The sequence below is a fragment of the Acartia tonsa genome, chromosome 10 (genome assembly GCF_053477335.1).
Source record: "Acartia tonsa isolate MP-2025a chromosome 10, ASM5347733v1, whole genome shotgun sequence".
Taxonomy (NCBI): Eukaryota; Metazoa; Arthropoda; class Copepoda; order Calanoida; family Acartiidae; genus Acartia; species Acartia tonsa.
The window spans coordinates 32,673,121-32,694,890 of NC_137269.1; the positions used below are offsets into that span (position 1 = coordinate 32,673,121).

Genomic DNA, 21,770 nt, shown 5'->3' on the forward strand with positions numbered 1-21,770 from the left:
TAAATGTTTTGTCTTAAAATTTTTTTCTGAAAATTTAGAGTGAATGAATTGGAAGATGAGATACTTTACAGATGTCCTTCTGGTAAAAAGTTGGATATACCCCTGCAAGGGTAGGCTTTTATCTTTTTTTGCTAGTTAACTAGTATTTGAATCATTGAAATAATTTTTTTTATCTCATAAAAAAGTAATCTTTTAAATAAATTCTTTAAAAATAAGCAAAACTACATTTTGGGCCTTTAAAGTTTAAATGTTAAAGGCAGGGAAATATTATTGTGACAAACAATTCTCACCTTTCTTGCCCACTCCCCTTCAGTTACATAAATGAAAACAAGTTTTACACCGACTATACGCCAACAAAATATTTATCATTCGGCAATTTGAAAATGAATTAATTACCTGAATCACATCCCCTGAGCATTTGAATAACTGAACTAATATTTTTATCTCATTAAAATAATCTTTTTAAAAAAATTCTTTAAAAATAATCAGTACAAATTCTCAAAATATTAGCTGTCTTTGCTTTAATATGAATTATTAAGCCCTTGAATTTTAAATGTTGAAGAGTTCTTTCACAGAATCTTCAGAAACCCAATCCAACCAAAAATAGGCAAAAAGATACTTTTTCTATAAACGTTTTTTGTCCTCTTTCATTTGGCGTGATTTCAACAAAAAATCTTTTTAAAACTTAATTGTTGAAACATTGGCAGAAATTAAGTACATAACATTGTACTAGTTGTTTCGGCTTCAGGAAGCTCAAGAAAATAGCTTAAACCTACACCAAGTTAGTAAGAAAGTTTCCCTGCAAAGTACAACCTTTTTTAAGCTTCATGATTTTTAGCTTCAGATGAAAAAAACTTTTAATTTTGTATTATATGTTTGTCTTTTCTATTTAGAGACTATCCATCTCTGGATTATATGTCATGGTCAGAGTATGGAACTATGGAACATCCACAACGAGGTATGCCCAACTTTGGAAATAATTGTTCTTATTTATAATATTAAAATATAAATGGGATCATTTTTTAAAAATAATCTTTGGTCTTCATATGGCATAAGTCCCAATTCTAAGAATGAAAAGTTAAAACATGCGTAGAATTTTCTAATTTTAAGCCAAGATCTATGGATATAGATAAAATACTAGAAATTATTTTTGCACACCCAATTTTATGAACATTTCTTATGGCAAATACATTTTTTAGTTCAAGACACTTTGCACACCAGCAATTCATTACGCGCCGATTAGTGATTCTTTTTTATGGATGGTGTTAAATCTGCGACTGTTGTGTTACACACGTAGTGCATCCTTTCGTTGTCGGGAAGGTGACAGGTTCGAATATCAGCCTGACACCGCCTCATAACTAAAAAAATAAAAATGATGTCCTAATTTTGTTTAAATAGTTAGAGTCTGGGGAATGTCCTGGCCCCAAAAAGGCGCCACACATATTAACCATACACAGTTATTTACTAAGTATATTTGCGATAACTTTTATTTAATGAAATCTTCCAATTTTTAACATGTACAAAACGGCCTGCTTACTTGCTTCAAGATCCATGTCAGATCTATATAGGAAATAAATGTCTATTAACGAGCTCAAGTTTTCCAAGGAATATATGACTAAAACTCATAGTGCTCCAATAATCCATAATAATCTCTCATTGCCCAGAACGATAAGACTCATTATTTTACTTTATTAAAAACTAGCGGCTTCGCCCCTAGCCTCTAGGGGCTTTGCCCCAAGAGATGACAACAACAAAAAATTCAAAAAAAAAATAAGAAGAATTAAAGAAATCTTCTACAAAAGAAATCTTCTACAAAAGAATTCTTCTTCAAAAGAATATTTCTACAAAAGAATTCTTCACCAAAAAAAAAAAAAAAAAAAAAAAAAAAAAAAAAAAAAATGGGGGGAATTTTTTTTGTTTTTGGGGGGGTTGGGGGTGTCCCACCCCCCAAGAAAATAGCTTAAAACCACCACAGGACCAATAGGTATATACCCTGAAGAGTAGAATCCAATCGGTTCAGCGGTTACCGAGATCTTAAGGGACAGACAGACGGACAGACGGACAGACGGACAGACGGACAGACATCAAGCTACTTTGTATTATAGATAAATTCCTTTTTTTTATTTCATGTAGCTATTTGCCTTATATTGATGTATTTAATTTCTAATCATAAAAGAGAAAATTTAAATTTATAATATAATAAATTTAAGAAAACTCTGTTTTAAAAGAATTCGATTGTGGCGACATTTTGTGTGGTCAAATATTAAACTAAAATTGTAATCAGCATCATTAACCCTTTAGTGATGGTAATGTAAAGAAAAAAATATAATTTAAAAAATCTTTTTAAAATCATTTAAATTATTAAATATTTACTTTCTTTTAGATAGTAATGCCGGGTGAGGAAAATAGATTTATTGAGAAATAGATATGCATAAAGAAAACTAGCCAATAGGGAGATAATTATATCGAGCCAACTCTAGTTAATTCCATATAAAGATCGCACAATCAAATGGTTTAACAGACGTTTAAGAGCCTAATATAAACAATGCACATCATATACACTAAAATAAGATCGCATTGTTTATTCCGTCCTCAAAGGCTATCCGATGCTATGGATGGTGTTACCCTTGTTTATTGTTTAGACCAAATAGTTAAATGTACCTGGGTGAACGATCCTGAGAACGGATACAATGATTCTATGGTATGGCTGCCTCAACAAGTACAAACTTGTACAAGTAAACATATCATTTATTTTTCAAATATTCACAAACTATTTCATTTTCCTTTAAGATAAAGGTAAAATATTAAACAAGTAAGTTTATTCGATTAAGATGTTGATTTAAAAACTTATCATACGGACTGAGATAAAGCAACAAATAAAATAATGAAATTTGTTTTCTTTTAAACGAAGATTTATAAACACATAACTTTTCTTCTGATAAATATGTTAAGTATTCAATTATTAAAACTAGTTTAATTGTGCCCCACTTTTCCTGAACTTTAACCTTAGAGTGGTATTTTTACAATACATGATTCTTCAGTATGGTTCAGAACCGATTCTAATCCAGCGGATATTAAACGGTTTTGAAACCATACTGTAATGTAGTATACTCAACTTAAAGATCTAAGTTTTATAACATGATTTTATTTGATTAAATCCGCTGAGTTGTAGTCTACATTACCTGACGAACCATTTTGAAATGAGATGTTTTTAAATGAAGGTTAGTATCTTTTTTTACATTTATAATTCCTTTCGTCAAAGCTTTTTTTATTTCTAAAATCGAAGCTTTTTTAGGGTTGGTTTGTACGTCTGTAGTTCTGGCCTCTGATTGTTAATTTAGGAAGCTCTTTATAGTGCCTATAAAAAAGACTCAAAATTTAGCTAAAATATCCCAAATGATTTCCTATTAGAATAATCCGTTATTCTAATATGAAATCATTCGGGATTCTTTGGTCAAAAGTGTTTAACCCCCCTCCCCCCTTTTATAGGCACTATGAAAAGCATTAGACGTCTAAATAATATTCTATATAAATGCTTTAATATTATTTCTCGTATTCATTCGAATCCGGTGGATAGGAACCGGTTCTCATCCATACGAAAAAACTATGTCTAGCATCGTATTATATCCAGTTTTCTACGAATATAGAAATGTACAATCATAAGATTAAAACTAGTTTTTTTAGCCGGTGCCCCACGGGGCTAAAAAAAAAGTTTTAATCTTATAATTGTACATTCTATATCCGCGGAAAGCCGTTTATAATACGATACGAGAAATAACTATTCTTTGCGACGCGACAGTTTGATTTGTTAAGATTAGTTTTACGAATGTTGTCATCCTTATCTATTTTCATTCACGTCTAAAAAATATTATATTCGCAATAATGCTTTTTTTTAAAATGTAACATGAAGTATTTTCCTAATACAAATACTAAAATTTTAATTGGTTTTTGAAACAAGTTCTTTAACTGATTTTTAAGATTAATTTCTAAAACGTATTAATACATATAATTTATTGTACATATATATATTATTAATACCTATATGTTTTACTTTCATTATAGCTTTGTAATGGTTGTAACATATATGATACATTGTATATTTGTCCACCTGTACGTACATCCAATACAAAGCTTATCCTTTTTATAAAGTAGTAAGATTTTTTGCCTGTAGCGAAGGATTTTGCTAACCGCTGATCTTATATGGTTCTCCTTTAGAGCGAAGCTTCTTTTAGGCCCTGGGATGGTCTAGGCTATTTTTTTTTTTTTTTAAAGTCGTTGTATTGTTTTAAGCTATTTTTCTAACCTTTCAAATCCCTTCAAATATGCCTAGATTATAGAGACGCAACGATTATAGAATAGTAAGGTATTTTTTCTCTGTCTCTTAAGATCTCATTCCTGAACTGATTGTGCTTGTTTAGGAAAGCTTCAGGTAGGTTCTGTGATGGTCTCAGGCTAATTTATTTTTAGATATAAGTTCGAATCTCGGCGTGACACCGTCTCATAACTAAAAACGTATAAATTGTGTCTAGTCAGGTGCGCTACATGAATAGTGTAGAGGGAATACCTAGAGGCCTAACACAGGCACAACTCATTACCATGCACAGTTAGGACTTCCAGTGAAAAAGGTCGTACAATCAAGGATTTGGTTGTCTGTTGTGTTTTACCTAAGCTAATACCCCAGGTGTTTGTACAGGAAAGGAGAGGTTTGGCTCCCCTTAGTTTTTTATTGCTTGCTTGTTGGACCTTGGGGGGAGGCAGTCACTAAAAAATCATCCACATGACGTCATAAAAATAAAGCAGATGAGTGGAGAAGTGGGAAAGAAAACCCCTAGAAAAGAGATGGATAATCAATCATTTATATGACGGCACATGGGTGATTTTTGAGTGGAGGGAAGGGGTATTATACTCTTTTTAATATCTTCCCAATAATCATTCCTTTACCAATCCCCTCTTGGGACGTGTTAATGGGGCTATGGCACTTACACATCCAGCAAATTTAAAGGTATGCATTTTAGTCATAAATACATCCATTGCACTGGCAAAAATACATCCACTGTAAATTTGCTGAATTTGTAAATGGCAGTCCCTCGTCTTAACTCATTATATTTATCTTTTTATTAATCTGAAATATTTGTAATTTTCGGTCTAGACTATAGCTTATTAATATATTCTATTAAAGAAATTAAGGAACCATAAAAAAAAATTGTTTATAAGATCAGGGATAGGTATGTGTACTCTTAAGTATAATTTCTTAAGTTGAGTTTGTATCATAGGCGTGCAGAAAGGAATTGCTATAGGGTTTAACCCTCTGGCAAGATTAAGGGGGTTAATTCACCCCCTAAGTAATCACCATTTACAACCATCTACAGCCAAACATATTTTGAACTTATGAGGGTTGTTAAAAAATTTGCATAAGGGGGGGGTATCCAATCCCTTCCACTATAAATGCACCCGTCTTGTTGTCTGTAATATCCCTCCCCCACCCCTTGATTTTGGATCAATGAGGATGTAAAAATTTTCGGGTGCGCTTCGTGCACCCCTCTGGCAAAATCCTCTGGATCCCACTGTCTTGAATTATGTATTGTAAAGATGTTTATTCCTAAATTGAGACCACACTGAAAACTAGTTTTAGTTACAATTTCCCGCCAATTTTCACTTGAATCTGTTTTTTTTAGATATAACTGATCTTTTTTGCAATATGCTCAAATGTTAATTCATGCAAAAAAATTCTTTTACGTGGGATTTAGTGACACAAGAACAAATTTGTCAAATGTTATTATAAAGTTTTATCATTCAAAATTCACCTGTTTATTTTTTTTTCAAGTTTGAAAAAAAAGGTTTATCAACCGTTAGAGTCGGTAGGGGGAGGGGGGAGTCGGGGTTTTCTTTTTCTTTTAAGATTGAAAAACAGAATATTATATATAATAATATATATAAATATATACAAATTTATTTTAAAAACAGAATTTTTTTACAGTGCATCATGAATCATGATTATCATTTAACACTTTGGAATGAGTGACAGGTAGATTGGCGATATTAATGACATGGTCTGATTGATTATTATTACCTTATCAGGACAAACAGACACATGGAAAGCGCAGCACCAAAAGTTAGCTCATTAATAGGTAAATTGTATTTAGAGCAAATATTACATAAAATGCTTTATCGCAGATTGAAAATTTAGTTGCAAGACTGTTTTGATAGTAGTTTATTAACCCACTAAGGTAGCATAATACGCATCCGCTAGTCGCTGGGAAGATGATAGATTCGAATCTCGGCCTAATCCACAACATGGCCAAAGCCGTTAAAAATTTTACCTATTGCTTCTACGTTTGATGCGCGACCTCAATAGTGAGAGAAGGAGGAATGTCTTGGCCACAAACAGAAGAAATTCATTACCATGCACAGTTATGATTTCAAGACCTACATAGATCATGTATACAAGGGGTTGGGTTGACAACTGTACCTTTCAATTCAATAGTTACCCTGTAGAGGCCACAACCATGTAATTGCGAATTTATAATTTTACCGATAAAATGAACGAACCAATCATAAAACTACATAAAAAATGATCATCCAATAATATGTTAGTATTTCTTAAGGAATTTACATTATTGGGTCATTTCAGCTACAATTAAAAAGTTAACCATCAACCTTGTGATTTAAAGAAAACACTGACTAATTATGGAAAAGCATCAATACTAAAAATTGCAAAAAAGGCATGCTCTAATTGTTTTTAAATTGATGCAAGTTAATATAGCGAGACTTGGGGTTTTATCTTTAAAAATTATCTTAAGTAACAAAAAGTGCTACAAAATGGATAAAATTCAAATTGAATATATTTATTAACCTATTATATAAGGTGGTAACCTTTTTTGGTCTATAGAGAAGGATCTTGCTAAACGCTTAACCGATATGGTCCTCCTTTACAGTGAAGCTTTTATAGAGCCTGTAATGGTTTTAGTCTATTTTATTTTTATAAAAAAATATTCTGGGAATGGTTTTAGGTTATTTTTTCTGCTCTTCTATATCCTTTCGAGTATAGAGTCCCTAGATACTAGGGGCGCTGCCGCTAGTGGAACCATAAAGGGTTATTTTAGTTATTTAGTTTAACTTTTAGTACCAAAACTCTTCTATAATTCGATTTGTCTGTGTGTCTGCCTGTTAGTCTGAAATTATTTGGGGAAATGTAGCATTCAAGGCACTATTCAAAATAGACGGATTATTTTTGTTATGAAGATTTCCAGTGAACATCTATTACATGTTTTAGGCATGTCATCAAAGATCCTAAGTGATAAAACAATGGAGATAAATTAATGTATATCCCCAAAAATATCCTTTCAACAGAACAAAATTAGGTTTTCAAAGTTTAAATGCAACGAGTTTGAACTAATCAATCAAGATACAAAATAAAGGACCCAAAGTTTTCTTACAAATGTGAGTATTTATTTATAAAACTTTGGGTACCAATATAATTTGAATTCTCAGTCCAACAGCACCTCCCTCTCTGGTTGGATGTGTGTGTGATTGTGTGTAGCTCTATCTTTTGTTAGTATTTTTTGTAGCACCTTCATTAAAATGAAACATGTCTGTGAGGGAAGGATAATTTGACTGAGTGAGCAGAATAATCAGATTCTTCTTGTGACAAACTTCTCCTCAGTTTCTCAGTGGACTTATTCTTAACCACATCTTGCAAATTTCTTGCAGGTTATTTGCATATATCTATTTTTATTATTCAATCTTATATCAAAATAGGCACTTTTCAATTGTGTATATTGTGAGAGATGCTCACATATCCTCATAAAATGTTTCTTTCAGCTGACTAATATAACAATATTAACCAACCCCACCCCCCTCATGACTTTACCCCATCCCCTCCCCTGACCATGGAGGAACATATTGACTTATATATATGAGGGCTATATAAGCAACCCAAATTAATGAAAACATTCCCTTTTCACAATATCCACGTATAATATGCTTTTTAAATAATAAAAGGAGGTTTTTTTTACCCTTATGCCTTACCCCTTATTCAGAGCATCATATTTCTGCTGGTCATATACCTGTGATACCCTAACCCTGTAGGACATTTTTTTATCATTAGCATGTCATTTCTAAAATATACCATATCAACTTGAAACAAAAACACACAAAAAAAAATATTTTTTTTGTACTTTAGGATGATGATTGTTAACAAAGTTTGGTTCTTTTTAATATTTGGAAGTTCAGCCATTTTTTACTCCAATGCAGAAAGTATTAAGAAGATCAATGAAAGACGTAAGTTTTCTTATTTCTTTTTTTGAAAATTTAGTTTGTTGAAGTGCAGCTACTAATTTACTTGGTTATTAAACAGTATTTGTTTCATCCATGCCAGATTAAAAAAAAATAATGTTTTTTTCTCGTATTCATTCGAATCCGGTGGACAGGAACTGGTTCTCATCAATGCGAAAAAACTATGTCTAGCATCGTATTATAAACCGCTTTCTACGAATAAAGAAATGTACAATCATAAGATTAAAACCATATTTTTAGCCCGTGCCTTCGGCACCTCGGGGCTAAAAAAACTGGTTTTAATCTAATAATTGTACATTCTATATCCGCGGAAAGCGGTTTCTAATACGATAAAAGAAATAACTATTATCGTTACCTATTATAGACAGCTTTCCGCGGATATTAAAATGAAAAATTAAACTTTTATTTTTTTTTATTTTAGTATTCGTAGAAAATTATCTGTATTACGATGCTATACATGATATTTTAGTACGGCTGAGAACTAGTTCTAATCCTACGGATATTAACCAGTGACTAAGCCAATAAAACATTATTTTAAGAAGACAAATGTCATATTTTGTGATTTATTAATGTTTCCTGGAAAAAAACCTACGTAGTCTATTTAATTTGACTAAAGGAAGGCTTATAAAAAATATTTTATTTTGATATATGCTTTATCTACTTCAAATAAACGAAATTTATATAAAAGCTCAGTACCAAAGGTTAAACTATTCTAGATATTTTAAGTATAGATATGTTCCAAATCTAAATATATATACTGTTTAAGGTTGGCCATGGTACAGCGCAGAAATCCCCCCGACAAAGTTTGAAGATTGTGTGAAGCTCTACTTTGCCTGTACTGATTATGAATTTCCAGGTAATTTAATAGCTCCATCCCAACTTGCAATAAAATAGAGAACGTGTGTCTTCCAAGGAGGGAGGAGACATTGGACTGTTTATCACACTAGTCTCAAAAACGTTATACAACGTTTTGTTATTCTACAGCCCAACAACTTTGGGACTTTTATTGAATTCTTATTGGCTGGTTCGTTAAGTTGAGTGTCAAAACGTTTTAACCACTAATTGTAATTTACAGAAGGGATAATTTTGTGTATCATCATTAGTTATGTACAGTACATCAATTTATGGAAAATTTATATTTTGCCTAGGGTGGCCAGAAAACGAAAACAAGTGTACGAAGCTTGTGGAATATTGTGAGGACTTTGTTGACACTGGCGGTTATAAAGATACTGAAAATCAATTCATCTACAAGGTAATAAATCATAAAAATATTGATGCATTATGACAAAATGATCAAGTAAATAACACCCATAAGAAGCGAAGTCTCAAATGTAAGCCCATTTAGATGCTGTGAATTCTTTTTTGCAGAAAAGAGAAATTTCATATTCGGGTCAAGTTTAGACTTTCAGCTAATTTTTAACCCTTACAGATCTAGTTTTTTTCAATGTTATTTTTTTTGTAGGTAAGATAGAGAGCTTTGACTTCATGACATTTAAAGCTTGGTAATTATACGTTGGCAAGAGTTGATCTTATAAGGATATCTGGTCTGTGTCGGTCGTGGTGTCCGGTCAAAGTCGGTTAGGTAGCACCAAAATTAGAAAAAAATCTAAATAAATCTTAATTTGTACATTTTGACTTTTGTGTATAAGGTAGAGACCTAATTTTTTTTTTTGTGAATACTTAGATATCAATGAACATCTGAGAAAAGTGGTGTTATGACCATTTCACTGTTTGACCACTCCCTGACCTATTTTATGAACGATTTTTTGTCCGGCTTATACTATAGACATACATGATGAATATCGTGGCTTCTATTACAGCTAGAGACCTATATTTTTTTTTAAAATCCTTGAGCAATAATGATCTTCTGTGAATAGTAGGTCATGACCGTTTTTAAGCTGCCAGTTGCCGAATTTTAAAACAGCTCTAGACCAGCCAATTTTTGTATGTAGTCTTTTATTGTGATTATAAACAGATAAAAATATTAATTGGCGCCGCCAACCGTCGTTTTACCGCCATAACCGCCGAAAATGGTGGTTTCCGTTATTTGCCGTTTTTCGGCGATGGTCAGAAAAAGTATTTTTTTTGTTATGAAAAATATAAGTTCGTCCTAAAATTTGGTTATCTGACAAATTAACACAGAAAAAAAGTTCATTAAATTATTATAATAACAAGCAGCAACTAAGAAAATTCATTACACTAATTAGAAAAACATTTGATTAATACCATGCAATGGAATGAGACATATGATTTATAGAGTAGCTCAACTTGAATTACTTGCTCTAATGGGATTTAAGATTGCAGACATTGATTAAATTCAATTGAGTGAATTAAGAAAAATATTTTATAGTTAATACTTTTTTAATCAAGAGAAAGATATGTGGACACATGATGGAAATATAGTTATTATATTCTCTATTTCATCATTAATTTTCAATGGCTTGGCCACTAGTGAAGAGACCCTTATATACACATTAAATTCAGAAAGTAAGTTCGACCCACAATCTACCCCCCCCCCCCCCATTTTAGTTTAATGAAAAACACCTTCCAATTACCTACAAGAAGCTCATATGTCAGCGAGATCTCTTAGTACATACAATAGCCTTAAATACAGGCTAAATATTATAATAATGGTTTGATGAATGCTACTTTGTACAATCCAATCATGATTCAATCAAAACTTACTAATGACAGAATAAATGTATGTATGTACTGTTTTACCCCTTTTTTTCTCTTGAATGTATGATTTTTTAAAATAATGTCTTATGGTAAAATGTGTTTACAATATTAGGTATAGCTATTTTCTCGTATTCATTCTAAACTGGTTAATATCCGGTGGATTATAACAGGTTCTCATCCATATGAAAAGACAATGTATAGCATCGTATTATATCCAGTTTTCTTTGAATATAAAAATGTACAATCATAAGATTAAAACTATTTTTTTAGCCCATGCCTTCACATGTCGGGGCTAAAAATAAACTGGTTTTGATTTTATAATTATACATTTTATATCTTCGGAAAGCTGTTTATAATATGATGCGAGAAATAACTATTCTAGATTCCAATCACTGAACCTTCAACTACCTCTGAAACTCCTTCTTCAAGCTCTTCAACAACTCCAACTCCCACCCTGGCTACAACAGAAAACCTGCCAACAACTTCAGAATTGTCAACAACAACTACAGATACAACTACAGATACAACTACAGATACAACTACTAATACTGATACAGAAACAATTACAACTGAAGAACCTTCAAGCTCTTCAACAACTCCAACTCCCACTCTGGCTACAACAGAAAACCTGCCAACAACTTCAGAATTGTCTACAACAACTACAGATACAACTACAACTACGACTACAACCCCTACTACTAATATAACTACTACTTCTTCCACTACAACTACAAATGCAGCAACTACTAATACTGATACAGAAACAATTACAACTGAAGAACCTTTTAAATTACCCGTTCAATGCTTTAATTACACAGTACTTGATGATGCAACAAGATTTCACACTTATACTGACTCCATAGTTAGATGTGATTCCCTCAGCTTTAACACCACAGTGGATTGGAAAGGACCCGGATTTTACAGGTTTCAAGCTCCGGCTGGCTTCAATATTCCAACTCAGGCACAAGGATTATCTACTAAAAGTTCTATATCTTTATTAGTTTTAAAGATTTTGTTCCATCTAGAGTGCACACTTACATAATTGTAATCCTAAACTAACCTTAGGTCTTTAGTCCATGGAAGGTCTTAATCATAATCATAATTAGCTATTCTAACAAAATTATGAATTAACCTTTATTAACACAACTTATCCTAAAACAGCGTAACTGATGGCATTTTTAAAAATCATGTGCAATCTTATTTTACTTTAAGTATAAATTCTTGCTCCCAGGCACCTGAGTCCCAAACATGCGGTACAGATGCCGGAGGCTGGTACAAAGGTCCTCTTCCATACAACACCGGCGATGAGGTTGATGGACGGGTCTGCTTCAGCTACAATGGTAATGACTGTGCTTGGGAAAACGCTGCCAAGATGACCAACTGTGGAAGTTATTTTGTGTACTACCTATCCAGGGTGCCGGGCTGCAAGCTCAGGTATTGTGCCAGCAATGAGCTTGTCACTGTTCTGTCCTACAATCAAGATCTGGGGCCTTAGTTCCACAAGGATCAGAATCTAGAATACGAATTGATAGGAATATACTGAAAAATATATTAAAACTAGGATGAACAAAATTTAACATAAATTTTTGTTTTAAATGTTACATCTAGTAACAACTATTTTACTTCCAAGTTTCTTTTCTCGACAGATTCATTCACTTTTAAAGCATCATAATTTATTTTGTTTAATATTATTTGTTCCTAGTATTATTATTAATTTTCAGATTACTTTTTACCCTGAAATTTTAGAATTACCGTGTTGATGAATCTCTTTTTACATATTTGTTATATTCTTATTGTTGTGATAGTTTGACAGCTAAAATATTTTCTTTTTTGAAAAAATTGTCAAGGCTCGGCAGCCGCGCGTCAGCCGCCTGTAAGCCTCAGGGTAATAAACTTTTTTACGATTTTAAAATCAGCTAAAAGTCTGAACCGGCCCAAATATTGCAATTCATCTTTTCAAAAAAATGTCAAGAAATTCAAACAGGTTTAAATTTAAGGGTTAGTCGCTGCTGTTTTTTATTTTTATTTATATCTAAGCAAAGTTATTATTTTAATGTTAATATTATTTTTTTATGCAAAGAAGATATGTTGAATATAAGTTGAATATAATATGGGCTCAAAATTTAGGTGCAATTCTATACTTATAGAATATCTGTGCCAAATTTAAAAATTTTAAAAAATACTTAAGAAGTAGATATTGCAATTTTAGTGGTCAACTGGACATATAATTAGTGTAATTGACAACAAGATCGTTTTTTTAACCATTATAAGAATTTTTTTTCACTATTTTTCTTAAGTTTAAAATAAAATTATGTCGAGGTATCCAGGTTTTAGGCTATAAACAGACTTATACAATTGAATATGTCAATATCTTTAAGTTATTTATAATCTATGAAATGGCACGTTTTTTGAGTTAATATCATTTTTAACCTTATTCGCCCTTTAATCTCTTGTTGATAAATTATAATTAGTATTAAATTCTTTTTGATTAATAAATTGTTTTCATATTTATTAACATCTTTTTTAATGTAAAAATTATTGAAAAATTTATGTATATGTTTTATTTAATCACCAAACCTTTTATTTTATTTCAAACTTAAAGTAGTATATTATTAATTCATCAGTAGCATTTCTATAAGTATCGTTATGACTCAATGACTAACTCTTACAAATATACATTTCTTTAATACAAAAAGTGTTTATATGCGTTTTAACATAGACTAGATAATATAGAAATACTCGCGATAAATTCGAATCTCGGCCCAACACCTCGTCATAACTTAAGACATTCCTACTACTCTGACATTAATAGTGAAAGAAAGGGGGAATGTCTTTGCCGAAAACAGGCGTAACTTGTTACTAAGCACAGCAGTTAGAACTTCCTGACAATTGACGTGTAATCAATAGGTTGGTTGTCTGAAGGGCTTTTATGATTTAACCATTATTAAGCAAGGTTTAGATGTGCACCAAAATAGGATCTTGTGGTATATCCCATCCTCATAGGCTAGGCTAGGCTAGATGATATAAATAAGTAGTTATAACATTTCATTTTGTAATTGTTGTCTTATTTTGTATAAGTTTGTCTGTGATTAAAATCTAAAAATCTAAGATATCTACGCATCTTTAACATTTTAACAAGGATGTCATTATAATACCCAAGTAATTACAATTTACCAATTAATTTTTTCTCTCTCTAATAAAGCTTGGACGTCTGTGAATTCAACCCACCTCAGATAATATGAACTGCTTAATTATTAATTAGAAAGAATAGTATATATTGTGAAACATTAATTGTAAGCTGAAAAAAAGAAAATGTTAAATATGTTGTTTAAATCCCAGTTAAGTTTAATTATGAGCTCTTTTATAAGACATTCAGGTAAGTTTGTAGTGTTGTATAACAAACTAATGTTAACTAAAATAAACTTTAATTTAATGTATATCAATGTCTGAGGCCTAGCCCTGCCAGTCAGTCTGTCATTCTGAAGCTTTTTTTTCGGAAATTTGAACACCTACCCAAAATGCCCTTACTCATTGCCCACAATTCCATTCCCTGTCAGAATAGATGAAATAATAATAGTTTTTTTTATCGCATTGTATTATAGTCAGCTTTTTCGTGGATATTAAAATAAAAAAACTATGGCTTTGAAACCGATTATAAACCACTAAATTAGAAACAGATCTCAGCCATACTGAAAAATCATGTATAGCATCATATTGCAGACAATTTTCAATATGAAAATTAGAAATTAAAAGATATTAAAACCAGTTTGGTTTGCCTTAATTGGACAAAGGCCCGGACTACAAAAAAAAACTGGTATTAATTTTTTTTATATTCCTAAAAAATTTCATTTAATATGATGCTTTACATTATATTTTAATGCGAATGAGAACTGGTTCTAATCCAGCGAATATGTATCGGTTTCGAAGCCACACTGGAAAGCATATTTGAATTTCCTTTTTCGTTATATAAAGATGATATCACTTTAAATCAAATATATTTTTAATGTAAAAAAATTATTTGCAGTTTAAAAAGATTGTTTAGACGAAAACAAGAATATTTAGATTTTTTCATCAAACTTGCCTTTCTGCTTGACTGTTTAGGTTTCTAGTAGTAGATTTGTTATAATACCGATAAATTATTGAAAATGTAAGACTACACTCTAGTTATATGCCCCCAAAAGTCTGGAGAAAAGAATGAATACTGGTGAAGCAATAACAACCTCCTCTGACAATAACAACTAAAAATAGTGCAGTCGTTTACTCAATGGGACAGTAGTTTATCTAGACTATGCCTCTCTTATTTGATTGCACGACCTTTATATGGAATACTTAACTTGAGCCTTTATAGGGGCTAAAGCATTGTCATTACTGTTACTGACAATGTCACTCATCTGGCATAGCAGTTACATGTTCAGTTTATAAACTTTATAAATTAAAAAGTAAAATATCAAAATAGTAAATTTATTTTTATGTGTTTAAACTGACAATGTTTTGTTTAAGCCGCAAAAGCAATATATGTCCAAATAAAAGTAAGTTTATTTCAAGTTAAGAAAATACGTCATCATAGTGTTATTAGAAGAAATCTTAATGAAATTAATTAAAAAATTTAAATCCAAATGATTTATATTTTGCCAACTAATGTTCTACAATGCTTAACTATTACTGCCGGACATAGCAGTGGTGGGCATCATTTTTAACGTCTCTATAGTATGACGCAGTGTGGGTCAAACTCGAACCCGACACAGGCAGGCACGCTAAATCTATTTAATTTGTGTATACAATGTGCTATTTCTAATGTAAAAAAAGTTATTTAGCACCAAGTATCGGCCAAAGCTTGACTGCAGCTTAAACTACAAATTCTGGCTCGATGGCTTCATTAGCAATGCCTTCGGTTCAATACTTGAAAATCTAAATTAATCCAGGGATCTTTATAGGCAATTAACGTTGAATTGATATGCAACCTTGTTTTATAATGAGCAAAATTACAATTACAATTATTTGGGGAAAAGTTTGGATATACAAAGATTTCCAAGACATTACAATCAGTTAAGCCATATATGACATTTTTAAATAAACAAACATATAGGCATCCTGCTACTCTTATAGGAAATCATTATAGAAAACATAAAAAACAAGGATGACAACATCCATAAAAGCGAAGCACTGAAACGGTAGGACAAACGGACATTAACACTTGTATAGTATCTGAACTGAAAAATCGGAACATAAATGTATAAATGTCGAATCAAAATTGTAGGTAAATTTGTTGAAAAACTGCTTAAAAACAGGATAATGTTTATGGACATACTTACATTTTTGGACTTGATTATAGAGTTGCTTCGCTTATAATATTGTTCTTTGTTGTCCCAGGAATCAATATACCAAAAATCAGATCAAACGGATAATTAAAACACTTGAAAATTTGTTGTTAAAAAAGTAGAAAAATCAACATGTTTAAAATGGACGTACGGACATTCTGGTAATGATTATAGAGTTGCTACGCTTTCTAAATCGTACCCAACTACTACAGGAATCATCATGCAAAGTTTGAAATCGATAGGACAATTCTAACATGCCTAAATTAACAAATAAAAGCTATCTATCTCGGACGGACGGACGTACGGACGGACGGACGTACGGACCGACTCTAATTATAGAAAAGCTTCGCTTTTAAAAATAAGAAATTCCTTGAAAGTATTTTGTCATTTTCAACGATCCATGATTTTTTTCTCATTTTTTGTCGTCGGCCAAATTTAGCTTAAGATAGACACTGTTAACAAAGAGCAAAAGGGATGAGTATAATTGAATAGATAAAGTTATATTATATCTTATTTATAAGTTTGTTAATGCAAATATTAGCATTATAAAATAGCATAGCTACTCTATAATTATGATTTTTTTATTATCTTTTGGGAATTCTTACTAAGAAAATTTTAATCATACTGTTAACAGAAGCCTGCCAGCCACTAAAGCCACCCTATAAGCCGCAGCCACTAAAGCCACCCTATAAGCCACAGCCACCAAAATTCATTTCAGCCACAACAAACCAATAGCCATCTCAGGCTCGCGGTTTTTAATAAGATGCAACTACAGCTACAATCATCCAAGCAGCTCTGATAAAGCTGCAGTCGAAGCCACAAAAAACCCGTGAAATCGTGAAACGCATGTGAATGTGAAAAACGAAAAGAAATGTTACAGATGTTTAATATAAAGCAAATTGTAATTTTGTAGAATAAAAATCTATTTCTCTTTAGCCCTGAAGTGTAATATGCATTGTTTTTACTCGTAAAACATGAACTTACGTAGATAATACGAGCGTCATTACTCAATTTTTAGAAATCAATTATTTAAAACAATATTAAACTAAGTCATACATAATACATTATAGATTTTTATCCATAAAAGACATTTTGATATAGTCAATACATTTAGAGGCGTTTTTGATTGGGGGGTAATTCAGGGAGGAAGGAGACATTGGACTGCAAATAATGCTGGAACCCAATGCCTTCTAAATACAGTCTCTCATATATTGGTTGACTTTAAAGCTTTGGATACTTTTATTAAATTTCAGTGATATGCTAACTTGTAGACAAACATGAAACATCTATAATACAAAGTAGAATGATGTCTGTCCGTTCGTCCCTTAAGAACTCAATAACCACCGAACCGATCAGATTCTACTCTACAGGGAATATAACTACTGGTCCTGTGGTGGTTTTAGGCTATTTTCTTGGGGGAAGGGACACCCACAACCCTCCCAAAAACAAAAAATACCCCCCACCCATTCTTTTCCCTCGAAAATTTATAAATTGAAACTGGGGTAGCTTCAATTTTTTTAATTAAATTTTTTTTTAATTGCCTATATGGGCGAAGGCTCTAGTAGCAATAAAAAGTAAATCATATATTATATCCAACATTTAACTACTATGTGTTAAAATAATAAAATTTTTGTTATCCTATTAGAATTTATTTTCAAATGAAAAGATGTTAAAATAGGTCAAATTACAAGTACACAGCATTTTTTTTTCTTCTCAAAACAACTTTTGCTTGTGTGTATGTGTGTTTGTGTGTGTGTGTGTGTGTGTGTGTGTGTGTGTGTGTGTGTGTGTGTGTGAGAGTATGTATGTTTATGAGTAAAGAAAGTGTTACTTGATCAGTATGATTGACTGCGAGTTTTAAACTTAGTGCTTGTACGTTTTAGCATAATTATTCAAAGAATCAAAACAATACTTTTTATGCCTTTGAAATAAAAAAGGCATCTAGTGTTTACTTCATCTTCTCTATATATCTTTTGTCCGTCTGTCAGTTGGTCATGCTTAAAACGAAAAAAATCTAATTATTTCAGTTAAAAAAGGCATCACGTTTAATTAAAACTATTCTTGTTTATTTATTATTTTTCTAATACAAATTTTTGTTTAAATAATGTTCGTTTTTTTATTATAATATAAGTCCCTCCATTTTCTACGACCCAAAAATTTCTACAGGTAGGCAGAGAATTTTGGACTAGAAATTACACTAGTATCCAAAGTTTTACAAGCACTTTATCATTTTAGTTGGATCAGAAATTTTAGTTTCAAACCAGAAGTGTACATACTTTTGGACCTATAATTATAGTCTAGAGAAGTGGTAATTTTGTTTATCATCATAGGGAATGAATATAATTTATTAGTCCATTGTTTTATCCATTAAGATCCCTGATTTCTCTACAATTCTAATTAAATAAGTAAATAATATAATTAATAATTGTTATTACATATTTTTTTTTAATAAAAAGATGTTTTGTGTAAATATCCTAAAATTTGCAATAATGTCTAGTTCTTTTTCATAGATAACATATTGTTTGGATTTCAAATATACATAAAATAACAAAAAAAATATAATACAAAATATAAACGAAATGATAAAGTTTGTTGTGAATAAGCATGATATAATCAATTACCTTATTGAATTAAATTGTCTTTATCTTGATATCTAAGTTTTATAATTTGCCTGGAGGAAGGGTACATTAGACTCCATATAACGATGGTTTACATGGACGTTGGGTCGGGGGGGGGGGGGTAAAGAGGGTTTACCCCCTCACCGACCCCAAATTTAAAAAAAATATTAAATTTCTCCCCCCCATAGTTTTTCAATTTTACATGCACAATCCTGGATTTTTACCCTAAAAAAGGCATTGGGATATTGCTGCAATGCTGATACCCAAAGATTTATAATAAAGTCATTTTGTTGTCTACAATTTTGTTGTTACTTTTATTGAATTTTGGTTTGTCAGTTCCAATAGGCAAAGTTAAAACTTTTCACGCAATAGTTTTCATCAGCAGAAGGTTTAATTTTAAATTTCTTCATTGGGGAAATATACCAATTTATTGTTCCTTGTCTAATCCCTTATCCCATGATTTTATTTGTGACATTTTATATCTTAAAATATTTAGAATTGTTTGTGTTACGTTGTAAATAAAGCTGTTTATTTATTTTTCAATTTCTATCATCACATCTAAAATTAATGCCTAGTACGTGATGTAAAAACTTTCAACATAATTTTTTTTAGTGTTTATGCTCTACATAATATAACAAGGATGACAACATCAAAAAAAGCGAAGCTCTGAAATCAAATGAACATGAAGAGTTATTTATATGTGGTTTGAACCAACCAACCAATATCCATTAACTATTTTTAAGCCAACAAATGCAAGATCATGTTTTATAAAATTTAGTTTACCTAAATAATCACAGTCCAATGTTTCCACCCTCCATGTATGTACATATAATAATCTTAATCTAACTTTTTTTTTAGTAGCGAAGCTACTCTATAATTCACTTTGTCCGTCCGTCAGTCCGTCAGTCCGTAACGCTATGGGGGAAATGGGATTTACTCAGCTCTTATAAAAGATAGGATGTTGACAACATTCCCATCATTAAGGAGCACAATTGACTATAAAACGTCATTGGCGGTTAGACCGCTTTTTAGCAGGTTTTAGGCTATTTTTATATTTTTCACATTTTTCTCCATATCTTAAGTATTTATGGTCCGAATTTCAAATTTTTTTCAGCTATAGATATCAAAATTAAATTTCCTGTCGTTTAAAGAAAACAGCCATGAAGGCCAGACTGCCTTTTAGCAGGTTTTAGGCTATTTTTCTATTTTTTCTCCATATCTTCAGTGTTTATGGTCCGATTTTCAAAATTTTTTCAATTATAGATATCAAAATTGAATTTCCCGTCTTTTAAAGAAACCAACCATGACGGCCAGACTGCCTTTTTAGCAGGTTTTAGGCTATTTTTATATTTTTCACATTTTTCTCCATGTCTTCAGTGTTTATAGTCCGATTTTTAAAATGTTTTCAGTTATTGATATCAAAATGAAATTTCCCGTCTTTTAAAGAAAACAACCATGACGACCAGACTGCCTTTTAGCAGGTTTTAGGCTATTTTTACATCTTTCTCCATATTTTCAGTGTATATGGTCCGATTTTCCTAATTTTTTAAGTTAAGGATGTAAAAATTAAATTTTCTTTGGTTTTAAGAAACCAACCATGGCGGCCAGGGTTTTGGCTATTTTTATATGTTTTACATATTTCCCCATATCTTTGTTTTTTTATCCAATTTTCAAACTTTTTTGGAATATCAGTATCTAAATAATTTTTCTCATTATTATGAGCATCTTTTATGTAATTTACTTTGACCATCGTCATCAAACAAAATAAAACAAGGTTTTGTGTTTATTTTAACCAATAAATCTATTCTTGATTTTAATAAATACCCTTTTTCCATCTACAATTTTTTGTGCTTCGCTACTTATGGATGTTGTCATCCTTGTTTTTATTCCCTTGCATGTTGTCGACAAATAGCATTTGATAAAAGTGTTAAAAGTTGACATACTGTCAAACAGTGACTCTACATTTAAGACATGGTCGTCTTTTTAATATTTTTATCATTTAGTAAACCTAAAAATTTCCAATATAACAATTCTTAGTGCAAGAATTTAAAGTCTCAGTGTTGGCCTAAGGAGACTTGAAATCTTTTTTTTTGCGCATTTTTAATCCTTTTTGCAGAAAATTTTCCAAAATTCCTAACTTTTTTTTTGCAATGTCTTTATCGGCGTAACTAAAATTGTATTGAGTAATTGTTGGGTAATAATGTTTTAATTATAACAAAAATATTCTACAAAATAAAGAAGTAAATATTTTGATCCAGAAAAATTAACAAGATAATCTTTTTTATAATTGTACTGCCATAGTTTAATGTCAATCTTACTCTATTGCACTAGTATTTTTTTTGGAAAAGGAATTTCATAAAAGACATGAAATTTTAAACAAGGAAGAAAAGAATCTTAAAACATAGTACAATAAAGCAATATACATTAGTTATTTTAAAGGACAAGACAATACACGATTAATTGATTTGCATACTAAATTACGTTCAACAAAATTATCATTTATGAAGATTTGAATTATTGTCGAACAAAGATGGAATGCAGCAATTTTTAAAAGCGAAGCTTTTCTATAACTAGGGTAGGTCCGAGTATTTTGTTCTCTACAGATGTGAATGCAAAAACAAGAGTATATGTCTAGCTGTAGAGTAGCTTTGCTAATTCTAAAAAAATACCTTTGTTAAGGACAAGTAGGAAGAGCAGTTTTAATTATATAATATTCAAAAGATTGAAAAATAATTGTATATAGAAATACACAACTGTAAGTATTCCAAGATCTAAAAGGTTTTTGCTTTTTAATGAGCTAAGATTTAATGAAAATGTATCATAGGAGCTAAAAAACTAAAAACCTTCCCCTTATTAATGC

The 21,770-nt window shown here is 31.1% G+C and overlaps 1 protein-coding gene and 1 long non-coding RNA gene across 2 annotated transcripts; both read left to right on the forward strand.

Moving 5' to 3' along the window:
* The first annotated feature begins 21 nt into the window (after positions 1–21).
* On the forward strand, positions 22–2,750 carry LOC145329930 (uncharacterized). Its single transcript, XR_013883182.1, has 3 exons — positions 22–110; positions 894–958; positions 2,643–2,750. It is a non-coding gene; the product is annotated as an uncharacterized LOC145329930 (long non-coding RNA).
* A 4,828-nt stretch (positions 2,751–7,578) lies between these two features.
* On the forward strand, positions 7,579–13,485 carry LOC145329906 (uncharacterized). Its single transcript, XM_080174357.1, has 6 exons — positions 7,579–7,710; positions 8,183–8,280; positions 9,062–9,151; positions 9,444–9,547; positions 11,357–11,935; positions 12,206–13,485. Exons 2-6 carry the CDS (start codon positions 8,184–8,186, stop codon positions 12,467–12,469), a joined length of 1,134 nt encoding a protein of 377 aa, XP_080030483.1. The 5' UTR covers positions 7,579–7,710; position 8,183; the 3' UTR covers positions 12,470–13,485.
* The last annotated feature ends 8,285 nt before the right edge of the window (positions 13,486–21,770 follow it).

Coding starts and splice junctions, on each gene's coding strand:
- LOC145329906 (XM_080174357.1), top strand. CDS start 8,184: ATGATGATTGTTAACAAAGTTTGGTTCTTTTTAATATTTGGAAGTTCA. Junction 9,152..9,443: donor TACTGATTATGAATTTCCAG/GTAATTTAATAG, acceptor TATTTTGCCTAG/GGTGGCCAGAAAACGAAAAC. Junction 11,936..12,205: donor GCTTCAATATTCCAACTCAG/GCACAAGGATTA, acceptor TCTTGCTCCCAG/GCACCTGAGTCCCAAACATG.